This window comes from Rhineura floridana, chromosome 1, assembly GCF_030035675.1.
Source record: "Rhineura floridana isolate rRhiFlo1 chromosome 1, rRhiFlo1.hap2, whole genome shotgun sequence".
In the NCBI taxonomy this organism is placed as follows: domain Eukaryota; kingdom Metazoa; phylum Chordata; class Lepidosauria; order Squamata; family Rhineuridae; genus Rhineura; species Rhineura floridana.
Window position 1 is genome coordinate 51,299,874 of NC_084480.1, and position 27,219 is coordinate 51,327,092.

The 27,219-nt window shown below is 41.7% G+C and overlaps 1 protein-coding gene across 2 annotated transcripts in view; it reads left to right on the forward strand.

Annotated features, from left to right (window-relative positions):
• Nucleotides 1–27,219, forward strand: part of MSH3 (mutS homolog 3) — a 154,401-nt gene that overhangs the window by 51,129 nt on the left and 76,053 nt on the right. For both annotated transcript variants that reach the window (XM_061621677.1, XM_061621669.1), the window contains 4 exons: nt 18,566–18,678; nt 19,617–19,731; nt 21,750–21,834; nt 22,429–22,538. In XM_061621677.1, coding sequence (XP_061477661.1) covers nt 18,566–18,678; nt 19,617–19,731; nt 21,750–21,834; nt 22,429–22,538 — 423 coding nt within the window. The remainder of the gene's footprint in view (nt 1–18,565; nt 18,679–19,616; nt 19,732–21,749; nt 21,835–22,428; nt 22,539–27,219) is intronic.

The following is a 27,219-nucleotide window of genomic DNA, read 5'->3' on the forward strand; positions in this document are numbered from 1 at the left end:
ATATATCCATCAACTTTGCTCCCAGTTCCACAAAAGACCTCCCTGTCTGTATCTGGCAGTTTCTGAAAAGCTTTCTAAACTAATCAGGCCCCAGTCTGAATCTTTTAAACACTGCTTCTTTGAATTCACCATAGGTGACGGGCCTGTCTGAGGGGAAATATTGGTATACCTCAGCCAATTCCCCTTTAATCAGGTTTGATAAATACTGCATGTATTTATCTTCAGGTAGCCCCCACAACTGAGCTGCTTTTTCAAAGGTGCTGAGGTAAATTTGAGGATCTTGACCAGGCTCATAGACAGCAAAGTCCTTTGGAGTAATTTTTATTTTTGCTCCATCCCTGTCTTTCCTTGTCTCCTCAGAGTGAAATTTCTCTCTATCAAATTTTAACTTTTCTACTTGTAATTCAGCATCCAATGCTCGTTGCTTCTCCCTCTCCTCAAACCCCAATCTCATTCTCTCAATTTCCAACTCCCTCTGTTTTTCCTTCTCTGCACCTTCCATCCTCAATCTCTCAGCTTCCATCTTCAATCTCTCAGCTTCCAACTCCCTCTGCTTGTCTTTTTCCTCAGCCTCCCATCTTAACTTCTCTCTCAAGTACTCTATATAAGCGGGATTGCTTAAATATCCTTCTGGGGTCTCTTCCCTGACAGGTTGTTTTTGCTGGGCAGTAGCAAATCCTATAAGTGCTACCCTCAATTCATCTACCCCTTTACCGTCGTGAGGTAAATTGAATGTTATGCACTTCTCCACCAGCTCCTGTCTTTTCATTTTTATGTATTCAGCCATGGTGTTTGAGTTCACTCACTCTTTGCCACACACTCTTTGCCAGTCACTCTCACAAGAAATCTTGTTTTGTTATTTCTGTTTGCCACACCACTGTTCTGGATTCTCTAGTATTCGTATCTGGATTCTCTGTTGTTCGTATCCCACCGCTACTGCCACCACATGTGATGCGTCCTTCCCTGGCTCTCCCTGTCAGGTTCCTACCTGCGCGTGGCTACTGCCTGTCACTAGGCACCACCAGGGACTCCACCAGTCCGGACCGCTCTCTCTTATGGTTTCCCTATCCGCTCTAGCACAGATCTCAACAGATCCCCCTGCTAGGCAACCACCAGTAACGTCCCAATACTAGTATTCCCAGAGACTCTGAATACTGGTATTGTTATTCTCTTCACCGCTGCCACCATTTGTTACAGTTCCCCTTCAGCCTTGGTCATTACCTTACCCTCCCTTCTGGTCTGTGAAACCCCAGCCAAGGATCAGGCCTTTGGTAAACCAAATTAAGTATTTATTAAAGATAACAAAGCTAACAAGATTAACAAGATTTCTTCTTAAGGCACATAAGCATATGGTTTTACTCAATACTAATCTGAACTCCACCTCCCTCCTTCTTCACTCTCTCCTGGCAAACAACTCTCTCAAACCCCACCAAGCAATCCACTCTTTCTCTTCTCTCCCCCATTCCACTCTCACTCTTCCTTTTATACATTCAGCCATTTTAAACACTCAGCCAATCATCTCGCATTCTACTGCCCATTCACTCCCCCTCTTTCACTCCACTTACCATGTATCTTCTAAAACAACAACACTTACCATATATACATTAATATAGGAACATCACACAGCGCTCAGCCAGATTTAAGCCCGCTCCCCTGCCCTTCAGCTGACATCACCCTGTGGCATCTGCTGATGGACAAGTTGAACGTGGTTTGGGGGAAAGTGGTCTTTCAGACCCACTGGTGGGCCAAGATTGGCGTGCAGGCAGGAAGTTCCTCACCCCTGGGCTATAGCTTCTTATGATCTGTTATATTTCTGGCACCTGTTGCTACTGTTGAATAATTTACTAATTTATCCTAACTCCCTGATATGTATGTGCTGTTTTTTGCATTTTAAAACTTTTATTTATATATATATATTTGTCACTGTGTAAATGACATCTTTCTAATGGATGGTCCAAAGGTTAATTCCCCATATGGGTGAAATTTAGTGCTTCCTGGAGTTCTTGTCAACAAAACGCTGGGTTGGTGTTTGTTGATAATAAAATATTAGCTTAAAGCTTAATAGCTGCATACATTGTTCCCTTGGTATAAATGTACATAAATGATAATGCCAAGAAACAAGGAGCTTTTGCAAGCACTTGCATGGCAGACCAGTGAAAAAACAGGATGGTAGGTATGCTCCATTCCCCTTGACATGAGAAAAGACGGGTGTAAACCATTTATTGTAGAGGGAGTTTGTTCTGGGGTTGCTCAGAAAGTTTCCACAGCTAGCCCATGCATGCAATTTTTATTATTTCATTATCTATTTAGAGTACTTATGTCCCACTTTACAACCATGAGATGATTGTAAAGCAGTTTTTAAAAGATTCACAAAATAACATTGCATACACATATAGACATGGTGCCCATATGGACCTAAGATTACTTGGGCAGAATTTCCTGCCCTCATCCTTGGTCTTTTCTGGTGTAACATAAGCAGTAGCTTCCACCAAAATCCTCTGAGGCAAGAATGGACGCCACACTTTAAGAAGGATGGAGACATTCTCTTCTCCTAAAGATACAGGATCAGTCTCAGGCCCTGAACCTGGCAACCCTAGTGGGAGGCCTTCTGTAGAATAAAAAGGTGGGGGAAACGCTGAAAAGCAATGATACTGTTCACAATGTTTTCCTTTTGGAAAGGAAAGGGGGCTTCCCTTCTGCCCAGTACCCACCCACCCAATCCCCTCCCCCTCCCTGCCCCTCCCCCAGCTCAGTGTTGGACTACAACCTGGGAGACCAGGGTTCGAATCCCCACACAGCCATAAAGCTCACTGGGTGACCTTGGGCCAGTCATTGCCTCTCAGCCTGAGAGGAAGGCAATGGTAAAACCACATCTGAATACCATTTACCATGAAAACCCTATTCAAAGTGTCGCCATAAGTCCGGTCGACTTGAAAGCAGTCCATTTCCATTTTCAAATATGATCGCACAGAAATAAATCCCGTTGAACTCAAAAAGTATGCAAATAACCAAACCCTCCCTCCCTTCTCCTCCCTCCTATCCCGTCTCTCTTGCCCCTTCCCTCCCCCTTCCTTTGCTCCTCCCTCCCCTTTCGTTCCTCCTCCCCGTGGTCAGTTTTACCTATCTTAAGCATGATTGCACGGAAGTAAATACCATCGAACTCTAACTGTGCAAATGATCAATACTCCCCTCCCCCTTCCTTTGCCCCCCTCCAATACGCCCCTTCCCCTGCCCTCTCCCCCTCCCCCATGGTCAGCTTTACCTATCCTAATCATGATTGCTTAGGAGTAAATCCAATTGAACTCAATCATGCAAATGATCAGACCTGCCTTTCCCCTCCTTCCTCCTCTCCTCCCCTCTACTTCCTCCTCCCCTGCCCACTTCAGCCCTCCGTCCCTTCCCCCCTGGTCAGTTTTACCTATCCTAAGCATTGATTGCATGGGAGTAAATCCCACTGAACTCAATAAACATGCAAATGATCACATCTGTCCTTCTCCCCTCCCCCTCCTGCCTGCTCCCATCCCCTGTGGTCAGTTTCACCTATCCTAAGCATTATCGCAGGGGAGTAAAACCCACTGAACTCAGTAAGCATGCAAATGATCAATCCATTCTCAGCAAACTTGCACAGGATCCCATTTCTTACCTCCCAGATTAAAAAGCAGAGAAATTAACTGATAGGCAAAAAAAAACCTTGCGGTACCTATAGCCCATAGATATTTCTATCAAACTTTTAAAAGCAGGGAAATTGGGCAGCTATAGTGAATGCACCAGGGGAGCAGGACACCTGACCTCCTCTCTGAGATATTGTACTGCCCTACAAATTTGTCAAAATGCAAACACAATTTGGGTTGGTCTTTCACAGTCCAATTCACTTCCTGTGTAGTTTGGGAGAATTTAGTAACATGTGCCTCTGAGCATATGGTGAGTGGTGGCAACACCTGCAATCAGCCCAAAGAATAGAAAGAAGACATGTGCTGTGCTGATCTTGTTTTAGCAGGGAGCAACGTTATTAAGACAGTTGATATAGTTCAGATGGTCACTTTAAGTATGTCTGATTTACTTTGCAATTTCAGTGAAGTTTCCTATAGGAAATCATTTCCTTTTGCTTTTATTTCTGTGAATATGTGAAGTACAGCAACACTTTGCAAAATTTACACTAAAAAAACTCTAAATGTAATTGTGGAATAATGGCACTGACTTCTGCAGAATAGTCTCCAGTGGACCTCAGGAGTGTCTCAATTTGCACAAGATAAAACAGTGGGAGGTGAAATATGTTCTAGCAAAATTCTAGGTGTGCTCTATGTTTTTAATTGACCGTACCCACCTTGCCTTAAATGAAGTGGTTTAAACATAGCAGGCTGAAAACATGCATCCTCTTTTTTCCAACAGCTAGAGTTATTGCTGAAGTAGCAACATATTGGAATCAGTCTGATTTTACATCAAACTGCAGTTTCAGATTCAACTGTTAATGCACCCAAAATAGAAACAGAACATAACCTCCAATTTGAAACAAAAGGTTGTCTTCACCATCATATGACATTGACCAATAAAAAGGCTTTGAAATTAATGAAAATAAATTTGACACAGATTTCTAGGATGAATAATGAGGGAACTAAAATTTTCCTGGTTTAGATTCTCTGTAGAAACATTAGTAACACAGGAAAGAAGCAAAGTAAGAAGAACACCAACAAACATACAAAAATATAATTCTCCATCTTTGGAGATGGCAGGTGTTGCCACCACTCACCATATGCTCAGAGGCACATGTTACCAAATTCTTGCAAGCGACACAGGAAGTGGATTGGACTGTGAAAGACCAACCTAAATTGTGTTTGCGTTTTGATAAATCTGTAGGGCAGCCCAATATCTCAGAGAGGTCAGGTGTCCTGCTCCCCTGGTGCATTCACTATAGCTGCCCAATTTCCCTGCTTTTTAAAGTTTGATAGAAATATCTGTGGGCTATAGGTATGTTCTTAAACCGCAAGTTTTTTTGCCTATTAGTGAATAATAATCCAAAGCTTTTTGGCTATACTAAAATTAGTATATTAGTATAAGAATATAAGAAGAGCCTGCTGGCCCATCTTGTTCAGCATCCGGTTCTCACAGTGGCCAACCAGATGTCTATGGGAAGCCCACAAGCAGGACCTGAGTACAAGAGCACTTCCCCCCTCCCCATGGTTTCCAGCAACTGGTATTCAGAAGCAGACTGCCTCCAACTGAGGAGGCAGAGCATAGCCATCATGGCTCGTAGACTTTGATACCGTTATCCTCCATAAATTTGTCCAATCTTTTAAAGCCATCTATGTTGGTGGCTGTGACTACCTCCTCTGGGAGCAAATTCTGTAGCTTAACTGTGCACTGTGTAAAGAAGTGCTTTCTTTTATCTATGATGAATTTTTCAGCATTCAGCTTCATTAGATGCCCACAAGTTCTAGTGTTATGGGAGAGGCAGAAAAACTCTCTATCCGCTCTCTCCATGCCATGCATAATTTTGTAAACTTCTATCATGTTGCCTCTTGCTTGCCTTTTCTGTAAACTAAAAAGCCTCAAATGCTGTAACCTTTCTTCATATTTAAATATTATAATGAATATTTAAACATTATAATGAAGCACTTACTATGAGATGTCTCAAAATACTGACAAGTTTTCCAATAAATAAGTAAAGCTTTGAAGTACAGGTTATTAGAGCCTATATCCCTGACCATTGGCCATGCTGGCCAATCTGGAGAGCACCAAGTTGGCTAACACTGCTTTAGAGATACTTAATGCAGTGTATAAAATTAGTATGGCATGCTTTTTAAACATTTTGTTTACTAAATGTAAGTGAACACATGATAAATCAGATCCTAATTGATTAGAGCATTGAGAAGAGAAACTTTCCTAGGAAATTTCCTGATTCAAAATTTTTGGGAAGACCATATTGCTGAATATTAACTGATCTTAATATTATACTTTTAAACTGTTGTAACCTGCCCTAAGACCTCATGATGAAGGGCAGGCAAGAAATCTAATAAGTAATATATCAACGTGTGAGCATAATATAGTATAATAGGGGTAAGACAACTCAGGCCGTTGGGGAAAGAAATTACTCCATTTTGGATCTCCCTGGTTCTTGGCACTAAATTTTTCGTAGCCTTCTGCCTTAACTCTGCACTTAGCTGAATTTTTGGCCCTTCAGTTTTTCTGTTTTCCAGGAGAGGCTGATGCTAGACTCAAAATTCATGTTTTCCCCCAGGTAGCATACCATCAGGTGGGTAGTAGTGCCGCCTAGTGTCCAAAGGCAGGAATGCAGGAGTCAAGACTTTGGCTGCTCCATCCAGTTTGACTGTCAAGCACCCTTGGATCCATTTTTCAGAGTACACTAAAATCATTATCAGTAATGTGTACAGTAGTTCTAACCCTAAATATAGGCAAGGAGGAGACTGAAAGAAAAGCTCTTTAATGAGAGTTTGATTTGTTGTTTAAATACCCAAAATCCAGATTTGTAGCCTTATTTGATGTGAATTTAGCTGTTTTAATTTTCTAGAAAACTGGAGATCTTTGGCTTGCTGCCAAAAGGAGTTATTTAACAAGTTATAGTTATTGAATCATGTCATGAAGTAGGGGTGGAGAATTGGATCTGGCTGGCAGGCCAGATTGTTACCTCCTCCACTCCTCATGAACCAGGTTTGACAATGACAGCAGGTGACTTTTTTTGTCTGCATAGGTCTTGCAGAGTGCTTTGGAAAGTGCTCTGCAAGGTAGCCCTTTGCAAGGAGCTTAGCAAAACCCGACAACTACCTGACTGCAGGGTGTTGAGAAGTCCTTTTCAAATCACTATTTCCCCCTGCTCCCCTCGTTCACTGGGTCTAACAGGTTTCCCTTGTAAAGATGGGATGCGCTATTTAAGCTGGTTATCTGTACCCAAGTACAGGAGGGCATTCTCTTTGGCCCGATTCAACGCCCTACCCTCTAAACCTTTGGAGGGCAGATATGATAAAACCCCGAGGAATAATAGATACTGCCCCTGTGATAAGGCTGAAGTGGAGTCGGTCCTACATGTCCTGTTTAACTGTAGATATTATCATGGGGCCAGAAAAGATCTTTTATACCCCATTTTGCAATCCCTCCCAGGTTGTTCCCCGGAGACTCTTTTGCCAGTTCTCTTAGAGGGTTCTGATAAGGCAATTACTGTTCAAGTAGCCAAATTCTTGAACTTGGCCATAGTGAACAGACCCTGTATGATTGTGTATTGCATTTAATCTGTCGTTTTGCTTGATGTCTGCCATAGCTCTGTTACCAAGTAGTCTTATGTAAATATTGTATATTGTATTGTGGTTGGTCAACTGTAAAAATTAAATTAAATAAATAAACTTACAAAAGGGGCAGCTTTAAAAGGGGTAGCGATCTGCCAATACAACTGGAAGCTCTTAAAATCAAGACTGAAATTTAATGCTTTAGTCAACTTTCCCTAGCATAAAGTGCATAAAAGGCTTCTTGACATTGTATTAAATGTCAAATATCATTTCCTGTTTAACTGCTCTGCCTGTAAAGCTCTATTTTAAGACATATGTTTTTTTAATTAATTTTATTAATATAATTGTGATTATTGACTGTATGAAAGTCATTTAATGTCTTAATGTTTTGTATTTAGTTCTTGTCTGCAGTGGTCTTTGGACTAAGCAATAAAGATTGCTTGTTTGAATCACTATTTTGTCATAGGGCTTTGCAGACACTGCTGATCATCAATGTCTGCAAAAAACCCACCCCTTTTGACTGAGCCTGATTTTTACCTGCTTCACACCTGACATTGTATATGGCATCAAGTGCATGATAGGTGGGCTTGGCTTGGCTAAAATGGCTTTCCAGGCCAAATAGGGAGGCCTGGAGGGCCTAATTATGCCCGTTGGCTAGATATTCCCCACTCCTGTTGTAAAGTATAGCATATATGCTACAAATACAGACTATATCTAGCTGTTTTGCTTTCTTTCTTTCTTTCTTTCTTTCTTTCTTTCTTTCTTTCTTTCTTTCTTTCTTTCTTTCTTTCTTTCTTTCTTTCTTTCTTTCTGTGTTATTAAATTCCACATGTAATGCACACGTGTGCTTCCTATATCCCCTCACTGGCCTCATCTATACATGTGCTACTACTGGCACTTCACCAGTTAGGACTAGATTCAGCTTCAGTGTTGCTGATACTGGCGTTGAGAGAGCTGCTTAGAGGAGCGCATCATGCTGAACTTGCTTCCAGATTTAGGATTGATAGTTATGTGTGTATAACTATAAAACAAGAATGGAAAGTATGATTTGTTGAAAGAATGTATAAATTGGACATGAGTTTCTTGAATCTTTTTTTAAAAACTGGCCTTCATCTAATTGAAGTATTACTTACTTCTGCTTTTGTTGAAAAAAATTCCACTTAAAATAATTATAAAGAAAAAACACTAGAAAATATAAAGCAGTACTGACTGCTAGCAACTGTTGCATGTTTATAGGTGCAGTCTTGACAAGAAGTTAGATTTTAAGGAAATCCTCATTCTCTTATACTGCTTTAGGTGAGTGTTAATGGCTGGAGCTGAAATTGTCTCAGAAAAATCACTTCAAAGCACACAATAAATATTTCAGTAACAGGGAGTGTTTCCCCCTTGAATATGCTGCTGTATAGCATTCATAAGACAACTGTAAATCATCTGTACCACTTAACTTAAAAATGTTCTCCTGCTACCTGTCAGTGCTGGTCAGCAGGCACCCTAGTATGTTCCCAGCACGATTGGAACTGTAATTAGATGGAACTATGGGACAGATTGAAAGGAGCATAATTATGGAGGCTGAGTTAATAGGCCAAGATCTAAGCAAGCAAGAGGATAAGATAGGCAAAAAAACCCAAGAAGAAATAGGCAATCTGGCTGGCAAAGAAGCAAAGGTGGCGAGAGTTACATTGTTGCACAAAGACGTTTTGTGAGCTAGGAGCATTTATGCCACACAAGAGGAACCATTAGACTGTTTAGGAGCGGGACCATGCTAGAACACAAGAAAATATTTGTCTCTTCTTTCTATACTCTGAATCCCCATGGTTTGCCATAAGGGGCAGCAGGAAACCAGTGAAGAGTTTCTAGTTCAAGTATCAGTTGATCCTGATACTAGGTTTTTATGTGGCTTTAGAGGAGTTGGTAGTAGAAGGAAGTATAATGCTCCATTGCATTGGACATATACTTCCTTTGAAATGTGCACACTTTTATAATCAAACTGAGATTTTTTATTATTATTATTATTATTATTATTATTAATTAGATTTATATCCTGCCCTTTCTCCCAATAGGAGCCCAGGGCAGCAAACAAAAGCACTAAAAACACTCTAACACATCATAAACACAGACTTTAAACCTTATTGAAACAAACATCTTTTAAAAAAAAAAAAAGCTTTAAAAATGTATTAAAAAGCAATTCCAACACAGTTGCAGACAGTGTCAGCTTCGGGGCTGGGAGCTGCGCTGTAACTAAGCAGCCGGCAGCTAGCTAGGTCACAAATCTGCCAAGGCCAGCAGATAACAGGAGCTGGCTGGAGAAAGGAATGTCTCTAGCAACTGTACCAGTAGCAGTGTCCGTAAGCGTTGTCGAGGTGGGGAAGCTAGGTTCAAAAAGCCAGGGGTTCAGTCCGAAGGGTCTGGAGTCTGCGAACTACGTTTCACGTGGAGGTCATGCCCAACGTTGTAGTCAGCAACATGCTGAAGCCAGGGTTTGTCTTTTAAAGAACACCTCTGCAGACAGATGGGAACAATCACCCCTCTGGCTTCTGCAAGCGTGCCGGCCTTAAACGGACAGGCCGGCCCCTCTGCTGCCTGACTTTCTGTCGCCTCCACTCTGCAGGTGGGAGGGGAGCCTCCTGGTCACTGCCTGATTCGGGCTGAAGAGCTTCAGCTGTATCTTGGACACTCTCCAGCTGAGGGGGAGTAGAAGCTGCATTTTCAGGAGTTTCTTCTGTTTCCCCTTCTGGGTCTGTGGCTGTTACTCCTGAGTCGTCCTCGTCTCACGAGTCCTCCAAAGGGGCCATGACAGACAGGAATAAAGTCTCTACTTAAAAGGCTTGTTGAACGAGGAAAGTCTTCAGTAGGCATCGAACAGATAACAGAGATGCTGCCTGTCTAATATTTAACGAGAGGGAATTCCAAAGGGTAGGTGCCACACCACTAAAGGTCAGCTTCCTATCTTGTGCAGAAAGGACCTCCTGATAAGATGGTATCTGCAGGAGGCCCTCATCTGCAGAGTGCAGTGATTGACTGGGTATATCAGGTATCCTAGTCCTAAGCTGTACAGTAAGGCCCTGCTTTTTGGCGTTCTGCTAATACGGCAGCTTTCAATTAGAGTAAGGCTCCACTCATAAAGTGCTTGTTCTACTTTTACGGCGTTTTTCGGGCATTGGGTGCCATTCTATTGAATGAGTTCTGCTTTTTGGCGGGTTTCTCTTTTAGGTGGGGGTCTGGAAAAGTAACCTGCCATATGAGTGGGGCCCTACTGTATAGACCTTTGTACACCAAAACCAGCAACTTGAACTTAGCCCAGCAGCTAATACAGTAAGGCCCCACTCATACGGCAGGTTACCTTCCAGGCCCCCGCCAAAAAGCAAAAACTGCCGTAAAGTGGGGCCCTACTGTATTCCAGCTGCTGCATTCCAGCTGACAGTGATCAGCTGGAGCTCGGGGAGCTCCAGCTGCTGTGCTACAGCTGAAGCTCCCTGGACTACAACTGATCGTCCTGCTGGCTCCACCGTATTAGCCGGATGCTGAAAAGCAGGGCCCTACTGTATGTAGCCAGAGCAATTCATTCAGTAGCAAGGTGACATGTTGACAATACCCTGCCCCAGGGAGCAGTCTCACCACCGCATGTTGCACCAGCTGCAGCTTCTGGACCAACCTTAAGGGCAGCCCCACATAGAGCACATTACCGTAGTCCAGCCTGGTGCATGGACAACAGTGGTCAGGCTATCCTGGTCCAGAAATGGCCACAGCTGTCTTACCAGCCAAAGCTGGTAAAAGGCACTCCTAGCCACTGAGGTCACCTGGGCCTCCAGCAGCCCCAGACTATGGGCCTGCTCGTTCAGAGGGAGTACAACCCCATCCAAAGCAGGCAACTGACCAATTATCCGAATTCAGGAACCACCAATCCACAGCACCTCTGTCTTGTTCGGATTCAGACTCAGTTTTATTGGCCCTCATCCAGCCCACCACTGAGTCCAGGCAGCGGTCCAGGACTTGGACGGCCTCTCCCGATTCAGATGTTACAGAGAAATAGAGCTGGGTATCATCAGCATACTGCTGGCACCTTTCCCCAAATCTCCTGATGACCGCTCCCAAGGGCTTCATATAGATGTTAAACAGCATGGGGGACAAGATGGTACCCTGTGGCATCCCACAGCACAACTGTCAGGAGGCTGAAATACAATCACCCGTTATTCTCTGAAAACAACCCTGGAGATAGGGTTGGAACCACTATAAAACAGTACATCCGATACCCATCTTACCAAGTCGGCCCAGAAGGATACCATGGTCAATGGTATCAAAAGCTACTGAGAGATCGAGTAAGAATAACAGTAAGAATGTCCTTCTCCTGAGAGAGGTCATTCATCAAGGCGACCAGTGCCAATTCAGTCCCATAACCAGGCCTGAACCCAGACTGGAATGGGTCAAGATAATCTGTTTCATCCAAGAGTACATGCAATTCCTGCGCCACAACCATCTTGATCATCGTCCCTAAAAAGGGGGTATTTGCAACCAGGCAGTAGTTGTCACAAACCAATGGGTCTAGGGTAAGCTTTTTCAGGAGTGGTCGGATCACTGCCTCTTTCAGGGCGGCTAGAATCACTCCCTCCTGCAACAACACATTGACCACACCCTGGATCCACTTGGTCAACCCCCCTTGGCAAGCTTTAATAAGCCAAGAAGGGCAAGGGTTGAGAGGACACGTTGCTGGCTGCATCGTCGCAAGCATCAGGCAGCATCAACTGAAACCGAACCCAAGAAGTTGCAGCAGATGTTGCACTGGACACCTCACTGGGGACTACAGTAGATGTAATTGGGGCATCAAGATTGCTACAGAGATGAGCACCTTTACCCTCAAAGTGCCTTGCAAACAATTCACAGTGAGCCTCTGAAGCGTCTAAAACTCAATTTCCTAGAATTATGTCAACAGACCCCTGACAATATGGAAAAGCTCCACTGGACAGCTACTTGAGGATGCGATGGTAGCAGAGAGTGGGCCTTCTTTGCTACCATCACTGCCACACAGTAGGCACAGTTATAATGTTTTACTCGTGTCCAATCAGCATCACAGCACGTCTTTCGCCACTTGCGCTCTAGCCGTCATCCAGCTTCTTTCACTGCCCTTAGCTCACTGGTGTACCAAGGTGCAAGCTGGGCTCCACAATACCAGAGAGAGCGCTTAGGGGGAACTGTGTCAAGAGCCTGATGCGCCTTGCTGTTTCACAGTGTGACAAGGGCTTCAACAGGGTCACCTGCTCTATCTACTGGGAACTCCCCAAAGCATTCAGGAATCCTATAGATTTCATCAGTCTCTGGGGGTGGACCATCATAATCTGTCCACTATTCCTGCAGGGGAGCATTGGAGCCGTAAGTCTAAATTTCTCCAGGAAGTGGTCTGACCATGACAGTGGGATGACATCCATCCCCCCATCTCCAGACCACCTCTTCCTCCATCTGGAGCAAAAACCAAATCGAGGGTATGCCCTGCCCTATGTGTCGGGCTGATGACAACTTGAGACAGCCCCATGGTTGTCATGGAGACTGTGAAGTCCTGAGCTTGAACACTAGAGGCAGCCTCAGCATGGACATTGAAATCACCCAGGACTGTTGTTCTGAGCTCCTCCAATACCACAGTGACAGTTATGACTGTTTCATTTTCCCACTTGGGGAGAATATCTGGAGATAGTTACTTTGTTGACATTTGCAAATATATTAACAGGAACATTTCTAGCCTTCCCAATTCTGAAGGTTTGGAATGGGTAACAACACTGAAAAACATAACACAATGAAAACCATACAGTAATATCTCAGTTAACAAAGTAGATGCTTTGCTGGACATTACTACTTTAACAGAAACTTTGGTACCAGAGGTAGGAATAACATGGAAAGAATAGTGATAGGTTCTTACACCCTCTCATAAATGGTGGGGGCAACTTCAACAGGGGCTTTAAAGGGTGCCTACCCAGCACCCATCCACCCTCCTTCTCCCTCCTCTCTTCCTCCTTTGAATCGTATTGGATCCTTCCCTCCCCAGCCCTGGGAGAAAGCAAGACATCTCTTCAATGCAAAACAAGCAAGCAGTCTTGTCAGTTTCACCCATAGCAAAGCGAAGAGGCAGACCAGACAGTTTCACTTTAAAGCAAAAGTACAGGTTTGAACGTTTATCTATACAAAGCAAAGCTGGTTAGTTTACACCTTAAAAAGTCTTTGTTAAAAGGAGCTTCTTTCTTGGAGGATTCCTTCACTGAGGCATTACTGTAGTCAAAAAGTTTATGGAGTAATTTTAATTTGGTGTACTGTATCTAGGTAATAATTTGTATTGTCCTCTTCCTTCAAGGAACTCAGAGAATAGAATGTTCCCCCTTGTATTGTATTCTACAACTCCCTGCTCAGTTGACTAGACCAGATGTAGCGTTCTTCATAGAACTTGGTGGCTCAGCAGGGAATTGAATCCAGATCTCCAGTCCAAATGGTGTCACTTTAGCCATTATACAACAGTGGGTAGTGTCCTGTCTTGTGTAGATCTGGTATTTTTTGGTTGATGTTTTCACTCCTTGCTTTCCAAAATATGAATGATGAATGAAGCTTAAAATTTCCTGAGTTCGAAGATGAGAGAGGTACTGGAATGAAACATGTAAACAAAACTTCCTGGTAGTATAGAAAGATCATTTTACTATGCACCAAAAAATACATATATTTATACAATGTGTTGTTAAATAAGCAGAATAATTGAGAAATATGATTTCTAATAAAGAAATGGCAAGATCTGTATACTTAAATCATCCTTAAATCTGCCAGGAAAGCTGAATGTAATTAATTGAAAAATAGACCAGGACATTTTCTTCACCCTAATGGCTTCTTAAATCTGTATCAGCTTATCAAAGCATTAATTAAAAGAGTAATTGCATAACCAGCTGTCCATTGCTTGCTGTGCAGTACCTTCTGTTAAGGAAGCTGCAAAGCCAATATAACAGGTTTTTTGATACTACTTAAAACTCATATTTGTTGGAAATCTACAACAGTTTGGGTTACATTGCACATTCTGTTTACTACATATTTGAAAGCTCATATGTAACGATTCTTCTTATGTAGAATGGGGAATAGTTAAATTGTCAGTGGAGTGCTTTAAGTGTATGATGTGGTTACATCACACTGATGATGTGGTAAAGCTAATGAAACTGCCATGAGTGTTGAGTATTACACAATGCCATGACAAATGTTTACATACAGGTTAGGTAGTCACTACTTTCCATTTATTTTTGTAGCTATTAATTGTACAGTTAAAAATCGTTATGTATCAGGGTGTTTTGGAGAGTATTTGTGGTGATGATGATGGAAAGTGGTGGTACTTCTGATCAATTGGCTGCTACAGAGTCCAGTTATGTTGCTTTAGTACAGGTTCTCATTAGTTGCTGTGCTGTTGCTGGCAATACAGAGGTGATGTGTGCTGTGCAGATTATCATCATGTGCATAGCACAACTGTTTAAACATCTATTTGCATCTTTTTACTTGCAGTTTATTTTTCACAGACTTTAGATTAATCTGTTATCAAATTCTCACTCCTAAACTACTAGAAATGTTATCAGTCTGTTTGGTTAGAACAGTTCCTGTTTGAGTTCCTAATGTTTTAAGCAGGAGTAGCATATTTTTCTGTTGTTTTACTTCTTTGGATTATGTTCAATGGTTTTTTCTTTTATCATTTCACTTTTATGCTTCTTATACTTATTTATTTTATTCATTTATTTATTTATTGCATTTGTATACCACCCCATAGCTGAAGCTCTCTGGACGGTTTACAACAATTAAAAACATTAAAAACAAATATACAAATTTAAAAATACATTTTTAAAAAGCAATTTAAAAACACATGCTAAAATGCCTGGGAGAAGAGGAAAGTCTTGACATGTCGCCAAAAAGATAACAGTGTTGGCGCCAGGCGCACCTCATCAAACAGATCATTCCATAATTTGGGGGCCACCACTGAGAAGGCCCTCTCCCTTGTTGCCAGATTCCCAGCTTCCCTCCGAGTAGGCACCCGTTTGAGGGCCTTGGATGTTGAGCGTAGTATACGGGTGGGTTCATGTCGGGAGAGGCGTTCCATCAGGTATTGTGGTCCTAAGCCATGTAAGGCTTTATAAGTTAAAAGCAGCACCTTGAATCGAGCTTGGAAACATAGAGGCAGCCAATGCAAGCGGGCCAGAATCAGTTTTATATGTTTGAACCTTCTGCCCTGTTACCAATCTGGCCACTGCATTTTGCGCAAGCTGCAGTTTCTAAACCATCTTCAAAGGCAGCCCCAAGTAGAGTGCATTGCAGTAATCTAACCTGGAGGTTACCAGAGCTTGGAAAACTGAAGCCAGGTTATCCCTGTCCAGATAGGGGCCCAGCTGGGCCACCAACAGAAGTTGGTAGAAGGGATTCCGTGCCACCGAGTCTACCTGAGCCTCAAGTGACAGAGATGGTTCTAGGAGAACCCCCCAAGCTACGAACCTGCTCCTTCAGGGGGAGTGCAACCCCATCCAGGACAGGTTGGACATCCACCATCCGGTAAGAAGAACCACCCACTAGCAGCATCTCAGTCTTGTCTGGATTGAGCCTCAGTTTATTAGCCCTCATCCAGTCCATTGTTGCTGTGAAGCACTGGTTCAGCACATTGACATCCTCACCTGAAGAGGATGAAAAGGAGAAATAGAGCTACGTGTCATCAGCATACTGATGGCAACACACTCCAAAACTCAGGATGACCACACCCAACAGTTTCATGTAGATGTTGAACAGCATGGGAGACAGAACTGACCCCTGCAGAACCCCATACTGGAGAATCCAGGGTGCCTAGCAATGTTCCCCAAGCACCACCTTCTGGAGCCGACCCGCCAAGTAGGAGTGGAACCACAGCCATGCAGTCCGTCTCACTCCCAACTCAGCCAGTCTTCCCAGAAGGATACCATGGTTGATGGTATCGAAAGCCACTGAGAGATCAAGGAGAACCAACAGAGTCACACTCCCCCTGTCTCTCTCCCGACAGAGGTCATCATACAGGGCGACCAAGGCTGTTTCTGTGCCAGAACCAGGCCTGAAACCCAACTGAAATGGATCCAGATAATTGGTCTCATCCAAGAGTGTCTGGAGCTGGCCTGCCACCACTCGTTCAAGGACCTTGCCCCAGAATGGAACATTTGCTACCGGCCTATAGTTATTAAGATTTTCTGGGTCCAGGGAGGGTCTCTTCAGGAGTGGTCTCACTATCGCCTCTTCCAGGCAGCCAGGGACCACCCGCTCTCACAGAGAGGCATTAATCACTTCCCTGGCCCAGCTGGCTGTTCCATCCCTGCCAGCTTTTATTAGCCAAGAAGGGCAAGGATCCAGCACAGAAGTGATTGCACGAACCTGTCACAGCACCTTCTCAACATGTTATGGTTACTTACTTGTAAATGTCTCTATGGTCTTGCTCCTCCACATCTCTATTCCTGTTTGGACCCTTCATTCTGCAGAGACCAATCAACTTGGCAAATGTGAGATGACCCTCTTTTTGTACCACTCCCCTGGGTCCCTTTTGTGCTGCAGTTCCCTTTCTCTCTTCCTCTTTTTTTTTGGAAAAAACAAAGTGCTTCCATAATATACTTCTGTTCGCTCTGACTATTCCTGATTGGTTCTCCTTCCCTTTGCTCTCTCATCTTCTTTCCTTCCTAATGTGTATTTTTACCACTTCCTGTGAAGTGAGACTGCATAACTTAAAATTGTTGTACAGTGCCTAGCAATTTTAGGCAGTATATAAATGGCATGTGAGACCAAGCAAGAGCTTTTCAGTGCTTCACCCTATAAAATGTGAAATAGTGGAACCTGCAACAAAATACTGCAGTTTAGGATACTCCATTCCATTCCCTGTCCCACTTAGTTTTCCATTCTGTCTTGTCCCCCCCCTTCAAATAAAAGTGGGTCAACATGCTCAGGCACTATCGGGCTGTTTGTGTTTTCTTCCACCTTAGGGGTTTTTCCCTATTTTTTGTTTTGTTTTGAACTTCTGCAAACTTTGGGTTCCCTCGAGCCTGCTGATACGTCCCTCGTGTGTGTTTGTGTGTGGTGCTGTTCTGGCTACATAAATACTGGCACTTAGTGAATTGAGATGACTATTGAGATCACAAGTAGTGCCCTGCAACAAAATGTTCAGGGTTCCAGTCATTTCATTTCCCCTCCACACACTTTTCCTTTTGCCCCTCCAACAGTCCCCCTGAGTACCCCTGCACATCTTGAGTTTGCCAGTACCTCCCTCTTATGCATGTGTGCTGCAGTTTTGGCTACTCAAGTGTAGGACTGGAAATAGAATATAAGAACGTATGCCCTGGGATCTCTCTTAATAAGAAAAGATAATCTCCTGCTCTTTTCCCTCCTTGGTGTTATTTCTTGCATGGCTGGCACCAGCTGCGGGGGGGGGAGGGCATAAATATTTACAGCATCCTCAGTCTAAACATTGGACACATTACAATTCCTAAGTCATCCTTCCTGCTGGTCTTGGTAAGTAGGAGGCCATATTGAAGGTGGGGTACATTGAGGATCGCATGACATCAGTGTTATGGGTAGCATACTCTCTTTTTAAGGGAGGGGCAGATCTTTTACAACAGGGCAGAGGAGGCCAATTTCAGAGCCACAAAAACTAGATGGCCCTGGTTGCTAGTTTGTCCTCCAGCTGTCACAACACCTAGCTATAATAATTTTTAAAACTCCAAGCTTAATTTCAATTGTGGATCATACATTTTCAGGTGTTCATAGGTCACTAGAATCTTGCTACCCTTCAACTAGTGAGTAAGCACTCCTAGCTCCCTAATATATAGGATAACAGGATTAGGATCTGTGCTGTCAGAAGGCAGATGTGATTCCTGACACCATTTATTTTATAAATTAAACAAGGGACTTTCATCACAGTATTGTGAAAATAAGTTAGATAAATGTTGTTACCTGTCCTGAGCCTAGAGAGATCAGGATACAATCAAACTAATTAAATAAAGGGTGTAAGTAATGTCATTCGCTTTGATTTATTAATACTACAGGCCTTAGCTAGAGAAAATACAGTAGGAACTAAAATTGGAAGACAGAGCTTTGAAACTACTCCAGTATCTAATTTGTTGACTTACAAAGTGATTCCATTAACCTCTGCATTGACAAAAGTCCACACTTTAAAAATTTACTTTCAAAGTTTCACTTCAATGAAATATTCCTTAGTCTTGATTTGTTTACAAACAGTGAAATAAGATGAGATTTTCTGATATTGTAAGTTTTCTTTTTGTTATTTTTATAAGAGTAGAGCAAGAATGAAAATACTTCTTTTTTTCCCCTAGTGTACAAGATGACAGAATTCGGATCGAGAAAATGAAAAACAAACTTTTTGAATATAGCAATGCTTTCCAACTGATTACAGACTTCTATGGCAGTCGAGTTCTTGATGGCACAGGTACATAGCTCAGAAACTCCTTGAAATCTGTCTCATTAGTTTTTATTATGTTACAGATGGTTTTATTATTTTGTAAAAGTTACTTCACTATGTCATATGTTATTTTGCACAATTTAAAGATGGAATTTAATATTCTGAGACTCCTTGTTGAAGTGTTACAGCATTTACAAAAATATATTTAGTTTTTATAGAGGAGTATATAAGAAGTAGAGAGGCCGTTTCATCTTCATGTATTTCCTGATAGCCAGTAAACACTCGTTTTTGATTACAGCTGATTCAAAGAAAACTCCAAGGATAATTCAAGGACTCAACTATGCACTAGTAAATAGAACAACAGGATATACTTTTTTTGCTTTTGAAAAGAAAGCAATTTAAGGAATCTTGACAGTCCCTAGAACATTTGTCTCAGAGGTGACTTGATGAAATTACAATTTCCTAGTTGGTTTCTTGCAATGCAGCATGTCTGTTCTGAACTATGCTATTCAGAGTTCAATGGGGCTTACTTCCACATAATTGTGTATAGGTTTTCATTCTTAACACGCTGTCAATAGTGGGTGCTATCCAAGTCATACTCAGGGTAACATTGGATATCACCCAATTTTTTTTTTAGATTCTCATTTTCCCAGTAATAAATTGTTACTGTGGAAAATGCTGTTCTTTCCTTAGCTTGTTGGGGCTTTTGCAGGTTGGAGAACTGTGGTGAACATGGTTCACAAGCTCTTACACAGCTGTTAATCAGTATGCATAACTTTGCTGATAAGTGGCATAGGATCCTGCCCTTGTGTGTGCCATTTGTAGTAGTGGTGATTAGGATGCCAGTTTGGAGAGATGGTAAAAATATAGTGTAGAATAGTAACTCCTACACACTGGTTTTTATATGATGCTGTGATAAAAGCTGGTTGGAATACAACTACACAAAATAAAATTGTATTTTTCAGGCTCTCAAGCATTGTCTGTGATTTTAAACTTGGATAAGCCAGTATTATGCTCCTTGGCTGCTGTAATCATGTATCTTAAAGAATTTAATTTAGAAAAGATCCTCTACAACCCCAGGTAAGCAATTTTTAATGTCAGAAAATCACAATCCTGAAGAAAGAATACTCTGGTGATGAGAAGAGGAGACTAAGGGAAGATATGATAGCACTGTTCAAGTACTTGAAAGGTTGCCACACAGAGGGCCAGGATCTCTTCTCAATCATCCCAGAGTGCAGGACACTGAATAATGGGCTGAAGTTACAGGAAGCCAGATTTCAACTGAATATCAGGAAAAACTTCCTGTTAGAGCAGTACAATGGAACCAATTACCTAGGGAGGTGGTGGGCTCTGCAGCACTCAAGAGGCAGCTGGATAGCCACCTGTCGGTTATGTTTTAATTAGGATTCCTGCATTGAGCAGGGGGTTGGACTCGATGGCCTTATAGGCCCCTTTGGGCTCTATGATTCTATGATTCTATTTTGCATGCTGTGACAAATTCCTTTTCATAAAGTAGGGACATAGGAAGCTACCTTACACTTAGCCAGACCCACTGTCTAGCTCAGTATTGTCTACACTAACTAGCAGTGGCTCCTAGAGTTTCAGACAGGGAGTCCCTACCTGGAGATGTCTGGGACTGAACCTAGGGTCATCTGCGTGCAAGGCAGGTGCTTTGCCACTGAGCTACAGTCCTTCCCAGTTAGTGTACCCACTTGTAAACATAATGTTCTTTAACTAGGCTTCAGTTAAAGCTAATAAAAGTGGGAAAACTGTAGAAATGTAAAATTATATGCAAACAGGTTTTTAAAATTACTGTTAAATCTAGTTGAACCATTGTAATATAAAGTGCAGAACTGCTATGAGATTTTTTTAAAAAAAATCCATTTTGTTCTATCAAATTACCATTTCTGTTCTATTTTGTGGGCCAGAGGAATTGTTACAAGTGTGTATGTTTGTCATATTTTACAGAAATAGTGCCTTTTTTTACTGGTTTGAATCTGTTAGCAGAAAGATGCTCCTCAATACAGATTCCATGCTTACTGACTCATTTTGTCAAATTTTTGGACTAAATTCTCCTTGCAATTTTATGTAATCCTAGTGCAGTCAAAGTGTTGATATGAACTGCTTCATATAGAGTTGCTGATACTGAATTAATCCTACACCATTGTCAGGGCAGGTCATAGGCAGCAGCTTGATGTAAGCTAGAAGCCAGGGACAAGGAGCAGTGGTGTAAAGCCAGTAGTCAAGATCAAAGAGCAAATCAGCACCAAGGGACAAACCAGGAGGCAGAATCGAGAAGTAAGCCAGAAGTCAGGACTAAAGGACAACGGATACAGTAACATGCCAGAGATCAGGAGCACCTTGTTGCTTAAGCAAGACTTAACTGGAACAATAAGTCCTCTTGTAGCCTTTCCTGTCCAGGAAGATCTAAAAGCCAGCCTTGATGAGCAGTAACAGTTCAGGGCCTAGGCCGATGCTGTGACCCACAGTACAGTGGCTCACTCCATGGGTCAGCCACACACATCTGAGAAAAACGATCCCTGAAACATCTTAAATGAAAAACCAAACCCAGCAGCTCCTGGTGCCCATTGGGACTGGTGGGGCAGAAGGCAGGGATACCAGCAGTAAGTAGAGCCTGAGCCAATTACATACGGAGCCCAATTTCTTTCCTGCTGAGGTTTGCAAGGGACAACACTGAGACAAAGGAGGAAGAAACTGGCTGTTGGTGCCACCCATTTGACTGGTTGTAAGTAAGAAGACAGGCATATGCGGGCTGACTGAGGGCAGACTGAAGTTGGTGGGACAGTGCCCCATTTGCCCAAGTGGACCGGCCTCCCCTAATTAACCCAATAATCTGTGAATCTGTTTTCTGTATAATTGTTGTAGACGTAAACATGAACTTCTTTTAAGAAGGACAAACATGGATAATTGTTAATTTTTTTTTCATTTCAGTAAAATAATTCACTTATTTACTGGAGGCTGTTTCTTCTATGTATGGTTTAATGTGCTTTTCCCAACAGCATACAAAGCTGTGATTTTTTTAAAAAGCATAATAGTAACTTTTGTGTCTTCTCTGGATGATTTTTTGTTTCTTGCAGTAATTTTAAGAAGTTATCAAGTGAAGCTGAATATATGATGCTTAATGGGTCTACGGTAAAGAACCTTGAAATCTTACAAAATCAAGTAAGAAAATATGCTTCATCCTGTACTTTTTTTTCTAGGGAAGCAAATCTTGGGCCATTGTTACCAAGTCATGCATATTGTTTACCTAGACCTCTTGGGCACTTCATCCTCCTTTATCTACCGGTTTTCTTCCCCCCCCCCCCCGCCTTCCAGCATTTAGCCAGATTTCCCCTCAACTAGGCTCTAACATTGGAAATAAGTTGAAATAGATGTAGGAGAGTATATTTTCAGGGGGAAATCAGCAGGTAGAATTTAGCACCCAGTCACCCATGTCCTGCTTTCCCTTTGAGCCTACATTCACTGTACTTCAGCAAATGTAGTTTAAGGGCTTTAATTTGGATTCCTGCATTCGGCAGTGGGTTGGACTCCATGGCCTTATAGGCCCCTTCATACTCTACAATTCTGTGATTCTATGACATGAATTTGCCAAGGGAACATGTACTTCCATCTCTAGAAAGGGTACATACTTTTGTAATTTTATGTTCATAAAAAGTATAGAATATGTTTAAGGACTTAAGATTCTTAACGTTCAGATCATTCATTTTATTTTAAACGTGCTTTAATTGAATAAAACACCTATTGTCATTACTGTAGACCAATAAGAAAACAAAAGGCAGCTTGTTTGGGGTCTTGGATCATACAAAAACTTCATTTGGGCGACGAAGGCTAAAGAAATGGGTGATACAGCCTCTCTTGAAATCCAGGTATTTAATACCGTATAGCTTTGTTACCCAAGAGCTGAGCTAGATCTTGACTTTTTTTTAAGGTATAAATCTCTAGTTTGGTGAGAGTCTTTCTCAGGTGTGGGGAACCTTTGGCCTTCCAGATATTGCCGAACTACAACGTCCATCAGCCCCAGCAACCACAGCCAATGGCCAGGGAAGATGGGAGTTGTAGTTCAGCAACATCTGGAGGGTCAAAGGGTTTTCACACTTGGTCTATATAATTCTCTTCTTAAGCTGAGTTGAATACTTCCTTGCGGGAGGAATTCTCAGCTTTCAGATCAGCTTTGTCACTTTAGCGGTGTAGCTCTTACCAAAAAAAAAACTTCCAGCAGCCTTCAGTTCTTTAAAATCAATACATAAAAAATATGATGTGCTTTTATATTTTGGATGCATTTGCCTGTTTCCACATCCTTTAAAAACATATTGGCATGGTCTTACCATTTCATGTTATCTTTTATGGAACTCCTTCCTGAATAATAATTGGTTGTCCCCCATTTTGGCCTTAATTAGGTGTAAGATAAAACTTTTCTTTCCATACCTTTGGGATGTAACTGATATTATTTCTAATGTTACTGTTGCTGGTTTTTCTGGTTTTCTATTTATATTTGATGTGATGTTTTAACAATATTTTATTGGTTATGAATGTACATTTTGTATTGTTAGCAGCCCTGTGGTCCCATTGGGAGGAAAGCCAGAACAGAAGTATGAAGACATAAATAAATTAAAATCAATACATACTTTACTCCTAACATAGCTGGGTTTTGTTATGTGTCAAACTTCTTACAGAGACTTGCATAGGATATTTTTGCAGTGCATTCCCATGCAAGCTTATTCAAAATTAACTTCGGCTATGCCCACTGGGGATCACTCACTAGTGTCTCTTAGTTACAGGCTTCATTCTAGGAACTGTTTTGAGCTGTGCAACAATCATGATAATTATAGAAGAGTTAGTGTCTGCCGTTAGATCTGGAAACAGTGGGAGAGACATTCCTCTGTTATAGAACTAGCAACTAGTGATTTCTTGGAAGAGACAAAATTCTGCTAGTTGGAAGTTTGCAGTTGGTTGTCTCATGACTGAATTTCAGAATTTAGAATTTTATGTAAAATCCTCACCAGTCAGCAGTTTATTTAAAGTAACATGGGAATGAAAGCTGGAAAAATGTGATACCAGCTGATGAGCCTCTTCATCTGGTTTTCTAATCAGTTTGCATTCAGCAGCTTCCTCTCCTGACTTACCATGATGAATGACTATGGTTGCAGCTAAATGATTCTGATCTACAATTACAGCACATTTATGATGATTGCAGCTTTTCATTACAGAACCATTCTACTAGATGGCTCATCTCTCCCTTCAGGATGGAATGTGTATGACTAAAGCCTGTTTTAGACCCAATATTGTTTTGCTATTCTGTAGAACTGGATCAACATAAATACTTTGGAATGAAAACTTTGGAGGAAAATGTGGGAGTGAGGTGTGTGTGTGTGAGACAGAGCGACATTGTTGTATCTGAGAGAAGAGTCCTGGGTGAAGTGGTTCAGTTTATGCCCCAGTGTTGGGCTAATGACTGATAAATATGTTTTTCATGGACAATTGTAATGATTTTTGGATCAGGAATTGTAGGCAAATGATTATTTAGTGTAGAAGCAGAGCTGGGTTGACTATTATGCTAAGCATGTAACAGAGAATGGCTCTTCTCCTTGTACAGTGCAGGTATGAATACAACTCCAAACGAAAAGTGATCCTTTTTCTTATTCTAGATCCTTAAAAATTCCCTACAACTATAACTATACCATGTGACAGGGGAGAGAAATCAGTAGTCCAGTATAGGAAGAGAAAATTGGATATGCTCTTGGCAGTACAGAGAAGGTTGTTTGCTGTTTGTGAGTGCAACAGAGAAAAGAGAGCAGCATATTGATCTCGGTATTATTAGGTATCCGGGTTGTTGTACCTGTATTCCATCACTTCGTATAAGCCAATATTTAAAGTGAGAGATGATGCTCCATAAATGGGCTAAATGGCTCCCCTTTCCTTTCTTGAGAGTACACAAGGTTTAGTAGAAAACTACGTATTAACACTACAGTGAGAAATTTAACATACACATTCCTATGAGTGTGTGCAGAGCTGGTTTTAGAAAGGTAACATGCTACTAACAATGATGTTTTCTCTCCACCTTTTTTAGTAATAGGAATATGCTAACTGTGCAGATGTGAAAGGAGAAACTGGAGTTGTACGATGCACACAATAGGAACATGGAATGTGAGAAGGGTGAATCAGGGAACTGGAAATTGTCAAGCAAGAAATGGAATGTATCAACATTACAATACTTGGTATAAGTGAATTAAAATGGATGGGAATGGGACATTTTCAATCAGGCAACTACAAAATATTTTACGCAGGAAATGAGAAATTAAGAAGAAACAGGTTTGCTTTAATAGCGAGAAGTGATGTAGCAAAAGCAATTAGGAACTACAATGCAAGGTCTAAGCGAGTGATATCAATGAGATTAAACGGGAAACCTGTTAACATAACCATCATGCAAGTCTATGATCCAACAGCAAACGCAGAAGAATTGGAGAGATTTTACGCATAAGTACAGGAAGAAATTGATCACACACCAAAACAAGATGTGCTGATAATCATGGGGGACAGGGATGCAAAAGTAGGGAACAGAGAAAAACTAGGAATTGTAGGGAAATGGGGCTTAGGAGACAGAAATGAAGCAGACTTACTGAATTCTTTGAAGCCAATAATTTGTTTCTTGCAAACACTTTTTTTGAGCAACTGAAAAGACGGCTGTATACATGGACATCACCAAATGGTCAGTGTAGGAATCAAATTGATTAATTATCAATTTGATTCCTACACTGACCATTTGGTGATGTCCATATTATATAATTGGTAGCAGAAGATGGAGAAGCTGCAAAAACAAGACCAGGAGCAGACTGGTACAGATCATGAACTGGTCGTATCGAAAATCAGAGTAAAGCTAAAGAAGAATAACAAAGCAATCATAATGCCAAAATACAATTTAAATAACATACCAGTCCAGAAGAATATAAAGATCAAATAAGGAACAGGCTTGAGGCTTTAAACTTGGTTGACAGAGAACCAGAAGAACTATGGAGTGAAGTCAGAGACATTATCAGGAAAGAATGCAAAAAGACAATACCTCTAGTTAAAAAGAAAGACCTCAATGGATGACTGAAGAAACTTATACAATGGATAAAGAGAAAAGGAAAGCAAAAGCAAGAGGAGATAGAAACACGGTCAGAACCCTAAATGCAACAATGTAGTGACTAGTACGTAGGAACAAAGAGAACAATTACAATAGTTATTGTATAGAAATAGAAAAGGGCAACAAAAAGGGAAGAACAGCCCTATTCCAAAAGATCAGAAAAATGAAAGGGAAATTTAAATTAAGGGTAGGGATGTTGAATAATCAACAGGGGAACACACTGACTGACTGAGATAAAATAAACAGAAGATGGAAGCAATACACTGAAGAACTCTAGAAGAGATGCAAGTATGACAGATTCATTCATGGAGGAACTGTATGATGAAGAACCAGAAATTTTAGAATGCAAGGTGAAAGCTGCTCTTAGAATACTTGGAAGAAACAAATCACCAGGAACAGATGGCGTACCAATAGAGCTGCTGCAAGCAACTGAGACTGAATCTGTCCACATTTTGACAAAAAATTGTCAACAAATATGGAAAACTAAACAATGGCCCACAGACTGGAAGCGTTCCATATACATCCCAATTCCAAAAGAAAGGTGATCCCAGGGAATGCAGTAATTATCAAACTATTGCCTTAATATCGCATGCAAGTAAAGTAATGCTCAAGATTCTACAACAAAGGCTCTTACCATATATGGAGCGAGAAATGCCAGACATCCAAGCTAGATGGAAAGGGAAGAGGCACAAGAGATCATATCGCAAACATACATTGGATAATGGAACGGAGCAAGGAATTTCAGAAGAAAATCACCCTGTGCTTTGTAGATTACAGCAAAGCCTTTGACTGTGTAGATCATGAAGAACTATGGAATGCTTTAAAAGAAATGGGGATGCCACAGCATCTGATTGTGTTGATGTGCAACCTATACTCTGGACAAGAGGCTACTGTAAGGACAGAATATGGAGTAACCAATTGGTTCCCCATCAGAAAGGGTGTGTGACAGGGGTGTATTTTATCACCCTATTTGTTTAATCTATACGCAGAACATATCATACAGAAAGCTGGATTGGACCAAGATGAAGGAGGTATGAAAATTGGAGGGAGAAATATCAGTATTTTCCATAGGAGGTGGGCCATCACTACGGGTAATAGTTCCATCTATCGTGCGAAGGCAAGAATGTTTTTGAAGTCAAGACTAGGGGCGTCAGGCCCCTCCCACTGTCCAGTTCATTCTTGCCTTCGTACGAGCAAGTTCTCAGATAGTGTAGCTTAGCTAAGTTTCTTGTGTCTACTTGTGTGTGTGTGGAGGTTGTTATCTGTAATTCCACTTCTCCCTCCCCTCTGTCTTGTCTTTAATTCGTTGTGTCTCCTGGAGAATTGTTGGGGGGGATCTTCCCTTACCGGTCCGTTTTCCCCAGTTTTTTGAGCCTTTCAGCTCAGCAGAGACCGCGGCTGCGGTTCTCTAGCTTTTCAGGCGG